This window comes from Pelodiscus sinensis, chromosome 4 (genome assembly GCF_052426305.1).
Source record: "Pelodiscus sinensis isolate ZL-2025 chromosome 4, ASM5242630v1, whole genome shotgun sequence".
Taxonomy (NCBI): Eukaryota; Metazoa; Chordata; order Testudines; family Trionychidae; genus Pelodiscus; species Pelodiscus sinensis.
Window position 1 is genome coordinate 73,913,029 of NC_143055.1, and position 19,588 is coordinate 73,932,616.

At 40.1% G+C, this 19,588-nt stretch overlaps 2 protein-coding genes across 7 annotated transcripts in view; one reads left to right on the forward strand and one right to left on the reverse strand.

Annotated features, from left to right (window-relative positions):
* The window catches only part of MARCHF1 (membrane associated ring-CH-type finger 1), a 481,117-nt gene extending 465,415 nt beyond the window's left edge, over nucleotides 1–15,702 (forward strand). For all 6 annotated transcript variants that reach the window (XM_075930154.2, XM_089777941.1, XM_089777939.1 and 3 more), the window contains one exon: nucleotides 3,714–15,702. In XM_075930154.2, the coding sequence (XP_075786269.2) occupies nucleotides 3,714–4,012 (299 nt within the window). In that variant the 3' untranslated portion in view covers nucleotides 4,013–15,702. The remainder of the gene's footprint in view (nucleotides 1–3,713) is intronic.
* A 144-nt stretch (nucleotides 15,703–15,846) lies between these two features.
* Nucleotides 15,847–19,588, reverse strand: part of TMA16 (translation machinery associated 16 homolog) — a 39,035-nt gene continuing 35,293 nt past the window's right edge. The window contains exon 7 of the mRNA XM_075930157.2: nucleotides 15,847–16,082. Coding sequence (XP_075786272.1) covers nucleotides 15,890–16,082 — 193 coding nt within the window. The 3' untranslated portion in view covers nucleotides 15,847–15,889. The remainder of the gene's footprint in view (nucleotides 16,083–19,588) is intronic.

The following is a 19,588-nucleotide window of genomic DNA, read 5'->3' on the forward strand; positions in this document are numbered from 1 at the left end:
TGTAAGTCAGAACTGGCGTCCAGATTCAGCCGCTGTTGAAACTGATCAGTTTCAGCAGTGGCTGAATCTGGACGCCAGTTCCGACTTACATACAGATTCAACTTAAGAACAAACCTACAGTCCCTATCTTGTACGTAACCCGGGGACTGCCTGTACTTACTCCAGAGTCTGGTGAGATGACAGAAATATGTACTCAAACCAGAAATCAGAATGGGTACATCTACACTGTGGGGCTATTTTGGGATACTGGAACTATCCCGAAATAGCTATTCCACGTCTATCGACACAGGCTGTTATTTTGAAATACATTTCAAAATAACAGGTGGCTTATTCTGACGTCCTGGTAATTCTTGTTCCACGAGGGTTAAGGGACATTTTGGAGTAGAGAGTTATTTTGAAATTTGGTCCTGTGTAGACAGAGCCAAATTATGAAATAAGTTATTTTGAAAAACACTTGAAATAAGCTACGCAATTTGCATAGCGCAAATGCTTAGCTTATTTCGAGCTAAGGGTGCTGTGTAGACACATCCAGTACCTCCACTGCCTTAAATGGAGCTAGTGATTTACAGCAGCTGAGGCTATTGCCAGTGTGGAACTTTTCAAAACTAACAGTACTTCTCCACCAGTAGGTAGGATTTTCAGAAGATCCTAAATCAGTGTGTGGAGTAGCTGTTATTTGGAGTCCAACTGACTTTGACTTGTGCTAAAAGTCACTTTGATTTTCAATTTTTCAGGTGCCACTGTGATAAAGTTAGCACTTAGATAAGCGTTTATGATCTCTCACTTAACCATATTTTATCACAGATCTCCTTATCCAAGAAATTGCTGCTAAGATGTTTGAACTCAAATTACTGCCCTAATTGTTGCAATGAAGCTGAGCAATTGAGCATCTCAGTGGGTTTTAATCCTATGGCTGACAATATCCTTTCAGGAGTTACTTGCTCTGACTCCCAACAGTTTAATTTCTCCCTTCTTCAATTTTCCCAGGTGTAATATCTGGATAACTGGCATATTTCTCAGCATTGCTGTGAAACTAAAAAATCCTTAGCATATATAGAGTGCAAATCATGATCAAGGTGACTTAGAAACAGGATAGTTTAAAACATTTCTGTATGTGACTAAGAAATTTATTTAAAGTAAAATATCTAGAAAGCAGCATTCGTACAAAGGCTTATGACATGCATTCCCAAAATCACACTTGAGCATATTATGTATTGATGCCAACACTGTCATCATTAGATTTGATGCAGTAATGCACAGTTGAGGGTTTTTTGCCTCATTTTTAGCCATATTGCTGAACATATGAAGAAGTAGCTGCTGTGTTAATTATCCTGTGACTATAAAGCTGTTCCCACTATAGCAATAATTGATTTTTGTAAAATCGTTAGACTACTTCTAGGCTAAAGTGAATCATCTTAGCATTACTCATATCATTACTGAGTTCAGATTCTCTGTTCTGTAGCTATAGTGTCATCACCAGTAGAGACTTTTCTGCAATTATAGGAAGACCTTTCAAGTGTTTTCCTGTTTTTAAACTGAGAGCAAAGAGTGCAAAAAGGCATCCCAGGAACTTTGACGTTCTTATTTAACTAAGTAGGAAAATCATAATGTACTGGATTAGGAGAAAAAAGAAAAATAGAGAAGTCATGGATGGCAGATATGAGAGATAAGGGGAGGCAATTCACCATCCTGCTCCTTTTTCCTACCCCTAGTCTGAAGGTTTCTGAAGGCAGGCTGTTGCTGCTTGGAAACTGGTTACTCTTCCCCAGAAGTGGATCTGTTAACTTAAAAGTGAAAAGACTTCCAGCTTGCCAAACCTATTAGCATAATGCTGAACCTGTGAAAGAGCCATTAAGTAGTAATGCCCCCTTGAGATTGCCTCTGGAAGCTGATACACTTTAGTTAAATATTATTTAGACAGCGGTAACTCTGCACTTTGTAGTCCAGTGGTGAAACTATCTACCTTGCTTAGTAGTGCAGTGGGTTTGAATCCTCCCTTTGCCTGCCTTAAGAAGAGCTTTTGAGAGTTTTCATATGCAATTGTACTGCATGTCCCTTGGGCAATGCAGGACTTGCTTTCTTCTTGCCTGTGGAAGCTGTTTGTTTAAACATTGGTTGAGACAGGAGCTGTTACTGCCTTTTGTAGCCCAGAGGCCTTTGACTGTAGCAGGTATGGGTTTGAGTCTCCCCTGGTGCTTGTGCCTGTCCTGGTTCTGTAATAGCCTAGGGCTTGCTGCTTTGCTTGAGTTAAATGTGCTTTGGAACAAGTTCACACATACACAATTTCTAATCCAATTGCTTAAACAAGACAGCAGGAGACTGGAGGCATTTCACATGCATTGCTAACAGCGACTGAAGAGTATTTTTGACCATTTGGTTTTTATCAGTAACAGGGAGACATTATTGAGAACTGGCCTCTAGAGGACTGTAGTAAGTTCTCATTGATAACTGTGAGCAGTGCTGGGGTCATGGGGCTGCAGCTTGCTCCTGCGGAGGTAAGGGCACTAGAAGAGGGGAGCACACAGGAAGGCTAGACTCCCTGAGCAACCAGCTCACTGGCCACCTTCGAGAGAGGTATAAACAACAACAACAAAAAATTGTGGTGCTGATTTTTCACTAGGTAGATTTCTTTCCACTAATTTGCTATTGAACTAATGCTAGCTACAGCACTATGCCAGAACAACACAATATTATGTGCCATTGTTCCATGAGGTATAAAATAGGGCATGCCAGGTATTGACTCAGGAATATTTACATAGACCTTACTATGAAGCAAACTAGGGTGTAAATTTAGTAAATCTGTTCTGGTCATGTGAGTCTTGCTGCCACTCATTAAAATACTTTGTTAGCAGAATCCATGAAGCAACTTAGTGTGAAAGGCTAGGGCATAGTACACAATTGAGTTTCCTTGTAGATAGGGATGTTAACAGGTAGCCAAGTAATAGTTAACCCGCACTGCAAGCTGCTTGCCACAGGCAGAGAGGGCTGCTCCAGTCCTGCTGGGCCCCCAATTAGGGCTGCCAGCTCCTTGCCTACGCGGGTAGGAAGCCAACACCCTGGGTGGGGCTGGAGCAGCCCCTGCCCAACAGAGCTAGAGCAGTCCCCCTCTGCCCTCCCCACCAACCAGTTTAAAACAGGGAATTTAACATTTAACTGGTTAATTAAATGGGATTTTACATCTCTACTTGTAGACCAGCCATCACACTTCAAACATCAAAATTAATATTTCTAATGAGCAGCTTAGTTATGTATTATAACAGTAGGACCCAAAACACAATGATCTTACCCTTCCAGTTCAGATAATTACATTGTCAACTTAAAATAGATGCTATGGGCGTAGATACCATCAAAAGATAAAAATGTCTGTTGTTGTTGTTAAGAACAGTATTATCTATCTGTCGGAGAACCTGATCCTGCATTTCTTGTTAAACACAAACTCCTCTTAATTTGCTAAAAGTTTAGGGATCTGATCTTGTTTTTTTGCACCTGTTCCTATGATCTAGGCTGGGGACAGCTGCTGTCTTCTACCATAACAACAGCTGCTCTTCTTGTTTGTGAAGACTGTATACATATAGTACATAACATTTGGAATCTTTTGAAAAAAAAAGTTAGGTTAACATACAGTACAGGGATGCATAGGCTACAGGAGAGAAGGAATCAGCAAGACATTATGAAATGACAATGATACTAATTTTAACTTTTTTCTTTGCAAGGTGTCCTTGAATGGCCATTTTGGACAAAACTGGTTGTGGTAGCAATTGGGTTCACTGGAGGCCTAGTCTTCATGTATGTACAGTGTAAAGTCTACATTCAACTGTGGCGCAGACTGAAGGCTTACAATAGAGTGATCTTTGTTCAGAACTGCCCAGACACTGCCAAAAAACTGGAGAAGAATCCTTCATGCATTCAGAACTCTGAAATAAAGGATGCTGTGGTAGTGCCAGTATCACAGACAGGTACAAACTCACAGCAATCAGCTGAAGAAATGACCTCTGAGGTCATGCCAGTTTGACAGAGGTGGCATTGTTTCTTCATTGAAGAAGGAAGCATAAGTGTTTTTTTTCACACCAGAACCACTACAGGAAGCAGAAACAATCCATGCATTTTAAATAAAAGAAAAAAATCCCTGACTAGGGAAATGGATAGAGTGATGCACCATGCATTACTTATGGAATGTGACAGTTTGTGAAATAGCTTCTCAATTAGTCGCCCAGGTGTAGTGGAAGTATAGCAAGTACAACAGAGAATAATCCTAACAGAAATGACAAAATGACTTATTTAAACTGGATGACCAGGAGGAAACAGATCTGCTATAACTGTTCTGTTTACAGAAAATGAACAACTTACCATCTATTTGTTACTACTAGGCATCCTATTTGCTGATCATCATCACCTTAAAAATACACTTCAAGGTACCATCATTGATAAATCATTCACATAAAACATAAATCAGCAAAGTAAACTGACCTGCACCATGTCACTCACTTTCTAAATCTCGTAAAGTAATCATTTCATAGTTGTATGGCTACAGTGGAGCCTGAATGTTTTGGCAGCCATGTGAGCTGAGGATATGTAAAGCACATGTTTAATGTTTTTGGATATGTAGGTTTTTCTTCTCCCAGAATCAAAACTTAGTCTTTGAGTCCCCTAATTGTCTCAAATACTTCCTTGGTCCTGTAAAATACTTTAGCCACAGGGCTAAAATTATTAGCTCTACATGTGGACCAACTTTTAGTGCTGCTTATCTAAATAGTGAATTCATATGAACTCTATGCCAATATTTGTAGAAAGGATATACAGTAGATGGTGTTTGTCCATGTTCATGAAAACTTAAGTATGATCAAAGGCATTACAAATTGAAGCATACAGTCCATTACAAAAGATTATGAAATGAATTTAACTTTCAGTCCTAGTGTATAAAAAGCAGAGTGAGGGGGGAGAGAGAAGTTTTGGATTTTTTTTTAACATTCATGCTGCAGCAATTAAAGTAATCACAAAAAAGAGCATACCTAAATGTATTAAGATGTCAGTATCATTCTACTCTGACTTGTAGTATCTGTCCTCTATTCAGGATAAGGCTGAGCAATTAGGGATTCAACAGTTCAGTTAATTATGTGTTGAGCATTTTCATGTAAAACTGAAATGTGAATAACTTTGAAAAGTGCAATAGATAAATGAATGTAGATAAAATGGTGTCCAACAGAAGTGAGTTACATACAGAATTATGTGATCCACTTTTGGTTGCTATGGAATTTAATATTGGGACACTAGCCCAAGTGGCTGGAAGTACATGTGTATTGGTTTGGTTAAGTTGGGGACTATAGTAAGCTAGAGCCCTCTTTGATCATGTGTTTAGGAAATTATTGTGCGTGCATAAAGAGTGGACAGGAAATCAAACATTTTGTGGATGTAATGCATCACACACAACCTCCTCTACAGAATGTAATTATCCTGAGTTTTTCTAACCTTAAAGTACCATAAGTGGCAGTTGAGTTGCAAGTGCTGTACAACTGAGTATTAGGCACAGTTCAGAGTATGGGGAGATGTACTTCAACTGAAATTGTCCCGTGAAGAGAATCTAAGGGATGGGATGAGGGGAAAGTGAAGAATTTAGTGTCTACTCAAAAGCCCATTAAACACAACTGTGATTCTCCCATTGATTGAAGGAGGCTTACAGAATTATTTAGGAAATTTGCTATCAATGTTTGTTACAAAAAAAATTAACTTTGCACTTTTCTGAATAAATGTTGGGTAAATATTACTGCTCTTGGTTTTTTTTTTTTTTAATTTTCAGAAGATCTTAGTAGTCCATAAGGTAGAGTCAAATGCCGTTTTTTTCATTTTCAGACCATTTTAATATGAAAAGAAATTCCCTAACTTTTATCCATGTTTTCTGTAAGGGAGGAAATGTGTATGTAATAGACATGAGATTAACAATAGCGCATAAGCCAGTAGCCAGGTAATTCCCATACTCTGACTTGCCCCCCTTTCTGGAAGCAGAGATGGTGGCTTTTTATAAACTAGGTCAGCTCAGGTTACCAAGTTACTCTCTCTGCTTTTGGGCAGAGCCCGGAAGTGAAAGAGATGGAGGCAGCAGCATCAGAAGATGTCCCTGTCTCCTCCACTTCTTCCAAAACTCAAATTAAAAAAACAAACAAACATTAAAAACACTTGCGAATTTCTGTTAAACTATCCCCTCTGTCAGTTAACTTGATGGTTTTTTAGAGAGACTAGGTGGACAAAGAAATCTTATATTTGACCAATTTTTGATGATATTAAAGATAAGCTTTTGAGCTTACACAGAGCTCTTCTGCTGGTCTGGGGATAGAGACTTTTAGCTTTATATTAAAAGCCACTGCTACTTAGTAAGATGAGACTTGTTGCCAGCAAAAAAACAAGGCAATTACTCACACAGGCTTGCATGAATAACTTCATATGAAAATTGGCCATGAATGTAAGTACTTGACCACACCTCATCTTAAAACATCTGCCATTGTCGTCTAGCACAGAGTATAATGTTCTGTATTAACCCAATCAGTATAGTCCACCACTTGAGGATTCTGTGCAACAAAACCCAGGTTATTACCAGCAAGTAGTAATTTAACTTCACAAAATAACATTACTTCATTTCATAAAAGAAAAGCATTAAAGTTCAGTAAAAACAAATAGCTAAGCCACATTAATGTGGTAATCAACTATAGTCCTCATTCAGGCAAATCACCATTGACCTCACTGGAATTTGGACTGCAGGATCAGACTCTGGGATGAACACACATTCCAAGCTGCCTTTTTGTAGATGTGCACTGATAAGCCAAATTCTGCCTTTTTAACTTCAGGGGCAGTTTTGCTTGGACAAGGATTGCAGAATTATATATATTAATGAGAAACTGTAGAGCAAACAAAATGATTGTGCCCTATGTGAACAGGGACCTCTTTCCTGGATTATTAAGATTGGTTTCTATTTCCAGAACTAATGCTTTCAATTACTCATTTCAAAACAATGACACTGCACCACTTACCTTTGTATTAGTATGATCAGGATCTTTACCCTGTCCAGTGGTGCTATATCTGAAAAGCAAGCGTTAATTTTCTCTGTCCACAACAATTCATTCCCCATCATCAGATCAAGCTCTTTTTTCTAATTCTGTACACTGCAGTGATATTCACCTAAGAAAATATTTTACACTGTATAATAATTGGTACGATGAGTTCTTTCTTGTTTAATCCCATTCTTATTTCCAAAGAAAGTTGGTTTTTGTGAGTGGATATGTACTGAAAGATAAAGGGGGTAAGGGAAACAAAATTAATATAATTGCTAATTGTTGTAGTCAAATTTGTAATTGTATTAAATGACCCTAAACTACTATCGTTTTCTATATTTTATATGTACTGTAAATGGTAAGTATAGGTATTATGGTAGTAAGATCATCTCTAAGCTTGCAAAAAAAAAAAAACATTTTGGTTTAAGTGTGACAATCCTTTAACAGGACAAAGAACATTTTCACATCTCATTTTTCCTCCACAGGCAGAACTCCAAGCATAATTAACTGAATTTGTTGGTAGGATTCCATCTTTCTGACCTTATCTCAAGTTCTCTCTAATCTCAGAGAAAGATTTGGGTGATGTGTTAAAAGCTCCTTTGCACAGAATTCCAGCAAGCATGGGTTCCCATCATTTTCATATGATATACTATCACAAATAATATGCTCTGGATAATCTATGTACATCTGCAGAGGTGTTCACATTACACAATTTCTATTGCCAGCAAGATCAATGGATTGTAATGCTCCTTGAGAGAACATGTTCTTAAGAGTTGCAGTAAAAATAATTTAAGCCAACCCTGCCAAAGTGTAGATGAAATTTCATAATTTAAACTTATTTACTTGTTCAACTTTGCTGGTAAAAAAAAATGCACCTTCAAACTGCCTGGACTGCTTTTATTAGACATCTTCATTTCTATTCTATATACCGGTAAACACAAAGCTAAATTTATTTTAAAAGTAGAGGGTTATACTCAGTAACCTGAAGTAACATGTGACTGGTGTCTACTATGCCAACAATAATCTTAACTCAAAACACATTAGACAATTTTTCTGAAAACAAAAACAGCTGTCTTTTACTTAAGTTTGGGCAGTTAAAATAAGGCTTTTGTTGGAACTTGGCTGCAACCTTAGAAAGGACAACTCCACCTTTCTTTCCACTAGGTACGTCCTTGTACACCTGTCAGCTTGGTTTTAGGATGGTGCGGTTGATCATTTTGCCAAAGAATTCACACAGCTTTGGTAAAATATGTGCTGTAGTATCCTCTTCTATAGTTACACTGAGGACACTAAATTAAAACTTCATTTTTGTTCATTCCAATTGGTGTGCAGTGTGAAGCTCTTAGAGAAAGCAAAAATGGCATATTACTCCTCCAAACTTGCCACATGGTTACAATTCCTTAAGAGCTACTATGTGGTCTATAATTTGGAAAAAAAATAGGTTGTTCTTCAGCAAATTTACACAGGAATATTGCAACAGAGAAAGCAGATCATAAGGTCAGACATGCTGTCTGTAATTCTTTGAAGAATGATCCTCTGTAGTAACAAAATCAGGTGGGTTTTACTTGAACCAGTTCAGCAAACAATAAAAACACTGTGGCTCTCAGAGGCAACACAGCTAGATACAGGAAGACCTGCTGAGAACAGCCTGGGAATAAACCAGTCTGAGAGAAATTCAGGCTATGGTTTATGAGAAACTCTTAGCAATCTCACCTCAGTGTTTGCTGCTTATCTTTTTAAAGCTGCAAAAGAAATAATTTTGGACAAGATCACATTACACATGTATTAAGGTAGGTAATAGCATCGTGACCCAGTCATTCCCAATGAGCACACTGCCCTTCTTGATTTGGATGCAGCTACAAGAATATAAATCAGAGCTGACAACAACAGAAAGCTTCTTTTACCTCAAGTGGAACAAGCTTCTGTTTCAGAGCAGTGAAAGAGAGACCAGTCTTGTAGGCCATGCTCTCTATGTAAATGTTGGTTTAATAATTCTATTTGTTCATTTCTAACAATAACATGGTTATAGAATGGGTACAGCTGTTCAATTTTCTACATAAATGTGTCAGTATTTGAATTACAGATAATTAAGAGGTACTCTGATTGCAAATCTGTAGTTAAAATATTGTAAGAAGAGTTTTATCATGTGCCTCATGACACTTTGCCCAGGGTATTTTCATGCCACTATACACACATTTAAGGTGCAAGTATGCGAGCTTAAAATACGGTTCTACTCTGTGGACTAGCTTACTAAAATTGTATTGTGAGGCTCCATAGTAGGAACCTTTGTTTTAAATCTCACCTGAACATTTCCTTTACAGTGAGAATCAGCAGCCCCATTATAATGGGTCTTACTCCTGGTTGCAGCTCCTAGGAGGCAGACATCAGGTCAGTCAAAGTGGGCTGGGAGATGCCACATTCTCAAAGATTAAAGCTGCTTTATAGAGCTAATTCCTTTAAACCAAGTTCACAGGTTATTAGATAGAACAATGAATTCATATAAACCCTACCAAGTACAGAGTAACTTCAAATTCCACCCCTATAGGTGGCAGATATATATGTACATACATACATATTGCACCTGACAAAGAAAACAGGAGAAGTAACATCTGATGTCTCCCTCAGAATATAATCTTGTGGTGAATAAATTGGATCTGCTGAGTTCCAGAAGGTGATTTTCAGCTAAGGCAAATTTTCCTACTTTTCACAGTGGAAGTCTGCAAATCCATTACAATGGGATGTACAAAAGCAATTATGTCACCAGGGTGGGAAATTAATAATAAATTATTTGATTAATCCGTTATGGGGTGAATACTAGTATACAGGTCTCTTTCTCAAATGGCAGACAATTTGTAAAAATTAGTGCATATATGGAAAAACATGACCAGGCTTGCCCCCTTGCCTTTTTGTAGGTTAGCTATGATCTTTCAGGAAGTTTCTATGGCTCTGAATGAATGAGCAGGAATAGTTGGGGTGCGGGAGGGGAAAGGCCCCTATCTTTGAAAGCTTGTGAAATGTAACACTTTAATCATATGCTGAAGGATGCCATCATAGCAGTTGCTTTCCCTGATTAATGGGTGGATACCTTTATTCCAGAATTAATTTAATTCTCTTTGATGAAACTATTTATGAATAGGGCACTTATTCTGGAATAAAAGTGTCCACATATGAAATTAATGGGGCATCACTCAATTACTTTAAATTCACATCCTATTTTATTCAAGATGTACTAATCTGTGTAACAGCCCTTACGCTAGTATGAAGTTTTATACATAACTTGTTTTGAAGCCCTCTAGCTAAAACAATGTTGTTTGTAACACTTAAAGCTTTACAGCTTAAAGTTTAGTTAGCTTTAAACTTAAGCTAAATTAAAAAAACAAACACACACAAAACTAACTACTTTAGACACTGGGCAGGGAGGAAAAAAAATCAGCTCACGCCATTCTTTAAGTGAACAAGAAATCATCTTTTACATTTTCTAATTAGAAAAGCAAGATAATTTTTAGTGCTTCCCAGCTACAGCAGCTAACATTGCAATGTTTATAGCCACTTTCTGCAAGTCACATTTCCAAGATATTCCTTAAAGTAATTATGTTTAAGCATAGAAAACATGGGAGTAATTAGACAAAAGGCAACATTTTTACATGAATTGAGGTCAATATTTTTCATTTAAAATGAATACAAGTACAACAAAGTCAAAGAGTCCTTATAGCATTCATCTCTATCTGCATTAGCAGAAGGAGTAGACTCTTCAACACAGGAAATATGCCAGCTGGCTACAGAGCACAGTAATTGTCAGATTATTGTAAAAATGACATTATAGGATTCCAAATTCATTTTCTCTCTCTATCACTTTCAACCTGGAAATTTAAGGTCAACTGAAGTTTCTCTCTTCCATCATTACCCTATATAGATTCTGTAGTCAAAACTTACCCAACAAATTCATTGTATGCAACACAGAATACAAATCCAGTTCATTTTTCTGTAGTGATACTTAATACCAATTAGTGTTTGTCAGAGTGAGTCAGTCATCCTACCTGTTACCTATGTAAGATCTTGCCCATTTTATAGTAATTTTTCTGACTACAATAAACAAACACCTTTTTCATTATAAGCTATAGATGTTTCCTTTTCCCCTGTGTAATCTACTACCAACACAACAGTGAAAAATTATGATAGCTAAAAGGAACATAGGGTGGTACATGAGATTACAATTAAAATTATTTCCATATTTAATTTCTTTTAAAATGCCCAAGAGGTGAGGAGGGCCAGATAGTACAAATTATTTCTAGACTAGGAACGTGAAGGACTAGTCGCTCTCTCCCCCCACAGCCTTTATCAGAAAGAGGCAGCAAGCAGAGCGAGAAAAGAGGGAATGCTGGGGCTATTGCTACACTTCAAAGGTGGAGGCTCCCTTATCCACTAATTGAATAGTTTATGCAAATTGCATCAATTAGCCAATTAAAATTTAACATCCCTATTTTAAACTGTTTGACTTTTTCAAGTTATCTTTACAGATCATACATTTGCTTTACAGAATGCCTTTTGTTTTAATGGAATTATTAATGGAAAATGTTTAGACAGCTAATATAATATTTTCCATGACTCCAAATAGCATACTTTTTTTTAAAAAAATGGTCAGTTTAGCACATTGCTATTAAGGACACCACATTTTTTTTATAGTGACAGACTAGTCTTTCAAGTTATTCTAGGAAGAATAAGGCTTATTGCCCCTTTTATTCATCCTATTTAAAAAGAACAGACGTATTGCATGTCTACATATGGAAGTTTCACCAATTCAGCTAAAAAAAAGTGAATATACATCTATTGGTTTCAGATCAATGATATCTGTTTAAGTTTTGCATGGAAATTTACCAAGGCAAGCTAAGCAGATGAGACCCATTATAGTAGTTAAGAGCAATTACATATCACATTGCACCCATTTTACTAAATGTATCACCACCCCATCTCTAGTTAAACCAATGCAGGGCACAGTGAGCAGGCAATAAAACCTTTGTTGTGGATAAATCTGAAAGCTCAGATGTTTAGTCTTAGGAAACAATGGGTTAACTGAATAAAAGTGTGAAAGGCTCTTGTGGAGAACCCTTAACTGTTTTTCCCAGACTTGCCTTGCCTCCTACCTGCTAGCTCAAAGCTTCTTTGGGGAAAGGATTGTAGGGTCTCATCCCCTCTGCCAGCTCTACTCTGCACAACTATCCAAGATCCTAGGGGAGTTGCCATCAGAGTCCAGACAGGAAGAAGCACCCAGGCAGGGCAGTAGCAATGGCAGCACAGCCCCACACAACCATTCTCTATTGGATGGGTGGCTGAGTACTCATTTTAGCACTGCCCATCTTGGATGCTGCTACCAGCCTCAGGTCTAGCTTCTCTAAAGCTAGCTCCATATGCCTTGTGATGGCACCGCAAACAGTTCCACCTCCCTGTTGGCTCTCAGCCTCCTGTGGCCCCAAGAGGAGCTGTCCCAGGTTCTGCCAGGAGGGCATGGCATGCAGAGTGGGACATAAGTGCTAGTCCTGCTCCCTCCAGACCTCCTGCCTCCCTCACCTCACTACTCACCCTTCCTGGTTCTAGGGTTCCTTCTGGTCCCCAACACAGAGAGGAGCCACCACAGGTTCCGACAGTTTGAAAACCTACGTGCACTCCCAGCAATGTGAGTTGTGCACAAGCTATCAGACTGCTGAATGATCCTGGATGCAGCTTCAAGGGAACAATGGTGACAGGTCAGTCAAAATATCTTGCAAGCCTCTAATTTCTCCAGCTCATTTCCATGTAGCACTGTTTCATTTCAGTTTAAGAAACAGAGAGGTTAATTATGTATTTATTACTGATTAATTCAGTTTAGTTCAAAACATCTGGCAAGAACTGAGTTTTTTTTCTGGTTAGTAACAGAAACTTACTGTTATGAAATACATTGATACAAGTTCATTGATCAGGACAGGAAATCCTCATTCCAGACTACATACAGAAGAAATCTGATAAGTAACTGATTGGAATTTGCAAAGATAGGGTGTAACAGAACAGACACAAAATAGCATGATGTATCAATCAGTGGAAAAGAGACACATCAGTTTCAAACTGTTCCATATTCATCCTACACTTACTTTTAGTGTAGTAGCCAACATTGCCTCCCATTTCAGTCAAAGAAAGATATGACACCTCTGATTAGGAAGTGTTTACACATCAAGAGCAGTGCCCCCAAACACAGTATCTGGTTGACAGCAAGAGGTTTAGTTTTAGATTGTATCTACTACAAGTTGGACCTCCCTGGTCCAGCATCCCCAGCACCTGACCCATCCCAGATCAGGGATTTTGCCAGAGCTAGGGAGGTTGTTTCTGGCCCCCCAACACCAGCTCCCTCCAGTCCTGGCCTGACTGCTGGCCTCCCAGCTACTATAATGGATCCTCCCTCTCACTAGCCCTCGCTGCAGTGCCTAGTAGCCCTGCCACCTCTGCGCACCAGGCTCCTGCTTGAGCAGTCTCATTACTGCACATGGGGTTCTCCCTGCCCTTCTGGGAAATCCCGCTGCCCTGTCAGCCTGCGGGGGCAAAGTGGTCCCATCCACTAGCTCTCCACTGGGGCAAGGGAATCCCAGTTAAGAGAGAGTTTCAACCTGAAACAGCAAGGCTGGTTATCCCTTGAATCTCACACAGAGGACAAATGAAACGCCATATCCTAGAATTATGCGTAACACTACTGATGCTTAAAACTTAGCCTTGATCACAACAAGGTGGTTTTAGTCATAACACTGAGCCGAAGAAAATCTTTTTTATAAACTGCATTTATAACTCTCATACCTACTGTGGTTCATTGTCCCACATAGTGGCACTTACAGCTTGAGCTATAAAGCCAGTTGGTGTTCAGCTTAGGCTGTAGAACTCCCTTGTTCTTATTTCTTGCTGTAACAGGCTCCTACACTAAGCTCCAGAGGTCCCAGGTTCAAATCTGCTCGGTGGTAGCTACCACCTCACCCACATACATAACCCACGTAGCCTCTCCCCCCTTCCCCCGCAAAAAACCAACCAACCACACAACGTCCACTAACCCTAAGAGAAAATTGAATTATGGATTCTATTATCTTACCTGGAGTTTCTGTACCAGCAAAAATGTGGCCATGAAAACATCTCACATAACTGTGGCAGCACAGCAAGTGTTTTTCAGCAGGTATCGGAGCTGGCAATTTGACTCAATAGAACACAAAGCATTTAGCATCACTACAATTCATATTGTGCAGGTCAATATATTTTGTAGTCAGTAAACTCAGACAGTGAATAAAACAGGGTCACATAGGCCTTGCAGTATGAAAATATTCAGGGAGTCCCCACTTGTTCTACAGGGATGTGTGCATGCAGCAAAATGAAATCATCAGGTCTTCTCCAAAAGCCCTGAGCTCGATTTCTGTGCATTTCCCTATGCATGAGGGATAGTCTGGATACCTGGTTCATATAAATTCCCTTGCCATGAAGATGTTAGATTGCCCACCTGTAAACCTGTTTGGCAAGTCTGTGACAGATCTAGCAGCATCCCTTAACAACTAACTCTGAGAAAGCTCACCCCCTTCATGACTTGAGGCATTACAATGCCACAAATCACCTACCTCTCTCTCACCACTTTTCATCTGTCAATTCCCAAGTGCTTTACATAGGAAATAAGCAGCAGCCTCATTTTACTGAGGTACAGGTTAGTGACTTAGGATAGGTGGGTTCTCTTTCTAGCTATATTACTGGCCTGAATCTCAGTCCAGTATTCCATCCACTAACCCATACCAAATGATCAACCGCATCTCAGCTCCACAGCAATCACCTCAGTCTTTGTAATGACAGTAAAATCCCTTACATAAAAGAGCTACCTGGCTACCATTGGGCCAAGAAAATGGTCAATCATTGCACATAGCCTTTAGTGGCAGAAACATATTCTGCCTCTACAGCCCTAAAGTTTAAGGCTTTTCTTGAGTTCATGCAGTTGACAGTCTAGGAAGCCTTTTGATGATCAAGTTAAAGGTATCCCTTATCACTAAATGGGGCACTAAGTTTCTAGTTTGATGTGTGTCCTAGTTACAGGCCAGTTCTTGTGCTCTTAAAGGAAATGGATAGAGAAGGAGATGCTTCCTATTATTCTCTCCTTCACTTCTTTTTAAGTCTGACAATGGCTTTCCTGAAATATGATCCAAGTTAAACATACAGGGAGGACATGCTTTACAGGAAGCACCAAAGCCTTCCTACAAGTGTGAAGCACTTTTCCATTATGTTAACATGAGGCTATATGAAAGCCTGTTCCTCTAAGCCATCACCTGACCATTGGCCTCACAATTTGCTGAGATCTGGTTGCTTGCTCAGCAAAGAAAAATCTATCCCCACATTCAACAACTCCAGATTTAAGGCGCATGTTTAGTACCATTTTCTCTAAAAGCACACCCTACGTAATGGACCAAGTTACAGGTAATTACAATTACAGGACATATACACCTCATTATTATTATTATCTAAAGAGTGGGCCATACCATGAAAACCCAATCTCCAAAATCGCATTTGCTAAAACAGGTAATTCGCAGATTTGGCTGTGGGACAGTGCACTAAGGCTATGGATAACTATTCCCCACTAAGGCATACCTGAGGGGCTTCTGAAGAGAGGTAGGGGGAAAAAATTGAAGTTTTCTGAAAGTTTCAGATTTTAAAGCTTTCATTGTTTTTTTCTTTAAATAAGCATCACACTGAATCTAATGTACCTTAAGGCCAGGGTGAAGCACAAGCAACTAATCAAGTACTTAACCAGACAAGTAGTCTCAAATGTAACTGAAAATACCAGCTTTATTCTTGCCTCAAGTGATAGTTCAAATAGGTTCCTTGCAGTCACCTTTGACTGTTTCGTCTCTTGTATCAGGTGGTGGGTTAGTGTCTTTTGCTGCATCTAACTCCTCTTCAGTTTCCACATTTACCACCTCAGTCCTATTGCAAACTGCATCTTTAGCAGAGACCTTCCTCATTTTAATATTTGGCAGTTTCTTCAGATCACCATCCCATTCTCTGAAAGGAAAAAAAAAAATACAATGGATAACAATGTTGAAAATGCAGAACCCAGAAAAAACAACACAGTTTACAGAAAAGGGTTTTCAGGCAACATTAGCTAGAGGCATAAGTCTGGAACCAGAAAGGATTTGCTGCGTTAGCTTGAGCCTTACATTAGTCCCAATGTGCTCTGTCCTCTGCAAATCTGTACTGATCCATATGTGCACAAACAAGTGCATACCCCAAACGGTATATCTTCCTGCCACTTCTACACCCATGCAGAATTCTGTAAGAGGGGCACTTGTCCACTGTGATAGCATACCAGCAGGAGAATCTAAAAATGAACCCCCAAGCCAGCAACCATTTAACTGGGAGATAAGCAAGCAACAGGCAGTGAGGTGATTACCAGTAGTAGGGTAATGAGATAAGCAAATGGGGATTTTCAGAAGTCAGTGCTTAAAGGGTTAACAAATCTAGTACTGACTGTATAATGGAAGATTAAATTTTGGTAAATGCATGCTGCTGTATACTGCACTATGTGCAGTGTGTTCCCACAGCTATACTGCATTGGCCTGCAAAATGGTAAGATCTCAGCCAAGAAGGGTCTGGTTATCACTAAGGAACACACACTAAGAGTTCTGCAGAAAAGTAATGTTAGTCATTTATAGCAGTGACATTCTTCGCTAACAGTTAGTACTTGCCCAGCACGGTTTATGGGGGAAAAACAGTGTTTTGGATGAAGCATGTCAAGAAACTTTAAAAAGAAGAGCAGTGTTAACATTTTCACAAGGGAGCTGGGTAAGTCAAGCAAGTCTGCCTTCTTAATTCACACTATCAATTTAAATCCCCCCCTGCAGTTTCAACTGGATACAATGTTCTTAATTTCCAATCCTGAACTTGTACAATGCTGAGGGCAACTAAAACCGTTCTCACTTTTTACCCCAGAGCTGACTGTTTTCAATGATCAATCAAGTGATTCACTTATCTAGTTTGAAAAGTGCTTTAGGATTCTGTGGGATAAAACATGCTGAAAAAATGTAAGTTAAATATATTACTCATTCTACACCCACTGTCAATTCCTATTTCACACCTTGCTGGCTATGAACCAGTTGGTTTTAGATTTGACAGATTTAATTCCTTTTGTGCAAAGTAGTGAATACAGTTGGATCAATTTCCCGATTTGGGTACTCAATGTGAAAAGCTAATATTCCACCTACAGGAATACAGTACAGGCAGTCCCCGACTTACGCGGATCCGACTTATGTCGGATCCGCACTTACGAACGGGGCTTTTCTCGCCCCGGAGCTTGCGGGCGGCGGGACCGCCCAGAGCGCAGCGGTCCTGCCACCGCGTCCTCCGGGGCGAGAAAAGCTGCTCCGGGTCTCCCTGGTGTGCTGGGGGGAACTCCCCAGCACAGCAGGGAGACCCGAGCAAAGCCGCACAGGCGGCGGGGTCCCCCGCCTCTGCGGCTTTGTTCCTGTCTCCCTGCTGTGCTGGGGGGGAATCCCCCCCAGCACACCAGGGAGACCCGAGCAAAGCCGCACAGGTGGCGGGACCCTGCTGCCCGTGCGGCTTTGCTCCTTTGCCCCGGAGCAAAGCCGCACAGGCGGCGGGGTCCCCCGCCTCTACAGCTTTGCTCCCGTCTCCCTGCTGTGCTCCCAGCAGGGAGACAGGAGAAAAGCCGCAGAGGCGGGGGACCCCCAGCACAGCAGGGAGACAGGAGCAAAGCTGCAGAGGCAGCGGGACCTCTGCGCCTCCGCGGCTTTGCAAGGGTCTCCCTGGTCTGCTGGGGGGGGGGGAGGGGGCGCAGCTAGTGGGCCCTCCCCCAGCAGACCAGGCTTTTGTTGCGGGACACCTGGGGTTCGAGCAGCTGGAGTGCTGCCAGGCTGGTCCTGCGGGGACCGACCCAACAGTGCCCCAGCTGTTCTGTCCCAGGAGTCCAGGTTCAGCCGCTGTTGAAACTGATCAGCGGCTGATTCCAGGAAGCCGGCGGCAGAGCAACTCTGCCTCGGGCTTCCTGTAGTCAGCCGCTGATCAGTTTTAGCAGCGGCTGAATCTGGAGCCAGTTCCGACTTATACAAATTCAACTTAAGAACAAACCTAGAGTCCCTATCTTGTACGTAACCCGGGGACTGCCTGTAGTTCATTATCATCTATGAGAGCTGTTAAAATGTTGTATGACTGATTCCAAGAAGATACAATGTATGTGTAATTTAAATTCACATAATGAATCTATTTCTTTCAAAAGGCTAAAGGTTGCATAAAGAAGGAAGAACTTGTTTAATTACTACACTGAAATTATAGATGTTTGACTATGCTAAATGCACATAGATTATTTTTCCTCAAGGGCGACTGGTTTTTTTCTCCCCCCCCCCCTTTTTTTTTTTTTTTTTGGACAAATCTGCTGTGGTTCTAACAAGGTAATAAAACAGAAACCTTCTGTCAGAGTTTTCATGGTACAGTAAGTCACTCTATGCATTCCTGAATTTTAGTGCCTTTATAAACTTAACTCCTACCACACGGATGAAATCCACTGACGTCTTCTCCCCAATGGACAGAGGAGATTGAGCTGTGTTAATGAATCCACTGCATCCCCCACTTAAGATTTCTTATTGTTGTTCCTAGATAAATCTAGCTCTTGGCTGTATAATTTGCCTTCAATCTGACTGGATTATTACTGTGGTTTTAGTTTATTATGCTGAATTTTTGAAGAAAAATATTTAAAATACTGAGCACCTGTTACTTGCTCTGATTTAAAAGATTTAAAGGTGCTCAGCAACTGTGCAAACCCTTCCTTAAGGATTTCATTTTGCAAATAAACACAGGCATTACCATATCAGATTGGAGCACTGGTCCATCTAATCCACTATCCTGTACTTAGTACCAAAAGAAGGTCCAAAAATCTTTGATTATGGAATAGATTGTTGTGGAGAAAGAGGAACTAATGTGTCCATCAGGCTGCCTGTAATTTTCTTCTGTCTTAATGCAAAGAGTGAAATCAATTGTTAAAGGAATCAAACAGGAAAGTCAAAATAATGGCAAAAATAAGCAGCTTTACTTTGATTGATGGAGTCAAACATGAAAACTATTTGCTAAGAAGAGTTCACTCTCCACGAGGCTGGGCCTAGTATAAAAGGGGATGTAGCCCATGGAGCATCAGTGAGAGCTAAGAGACAGGGCATGCTTCGAACAGGACAGTCTGTTTCTTCCAATAGACTTAATCAAACTTACAAAATACTTGAAAAGAAAGCTTAAGATGTAAGTATAGAAAATAGGACTCTGTTGTTCTAACCTTTTGCTCTGCATGTTCTGTACCTTAGATGAAAATAATGTTTTGTTTTAAAGATACTGTTTCTTTTACTAAAAATTATACTGTCACAAGCTCCAGAAGAGAAACTCTTACATGTGCCAAATCCACTTGTGCCTGCCACATTAAACGTAGTTAGGAAACAGGGGGAGGGGGCTGTGGCACAGAGATCCAGTCCCAGAATGACTGATCTGTGTGGATTCCTCAAGAGTGTGGT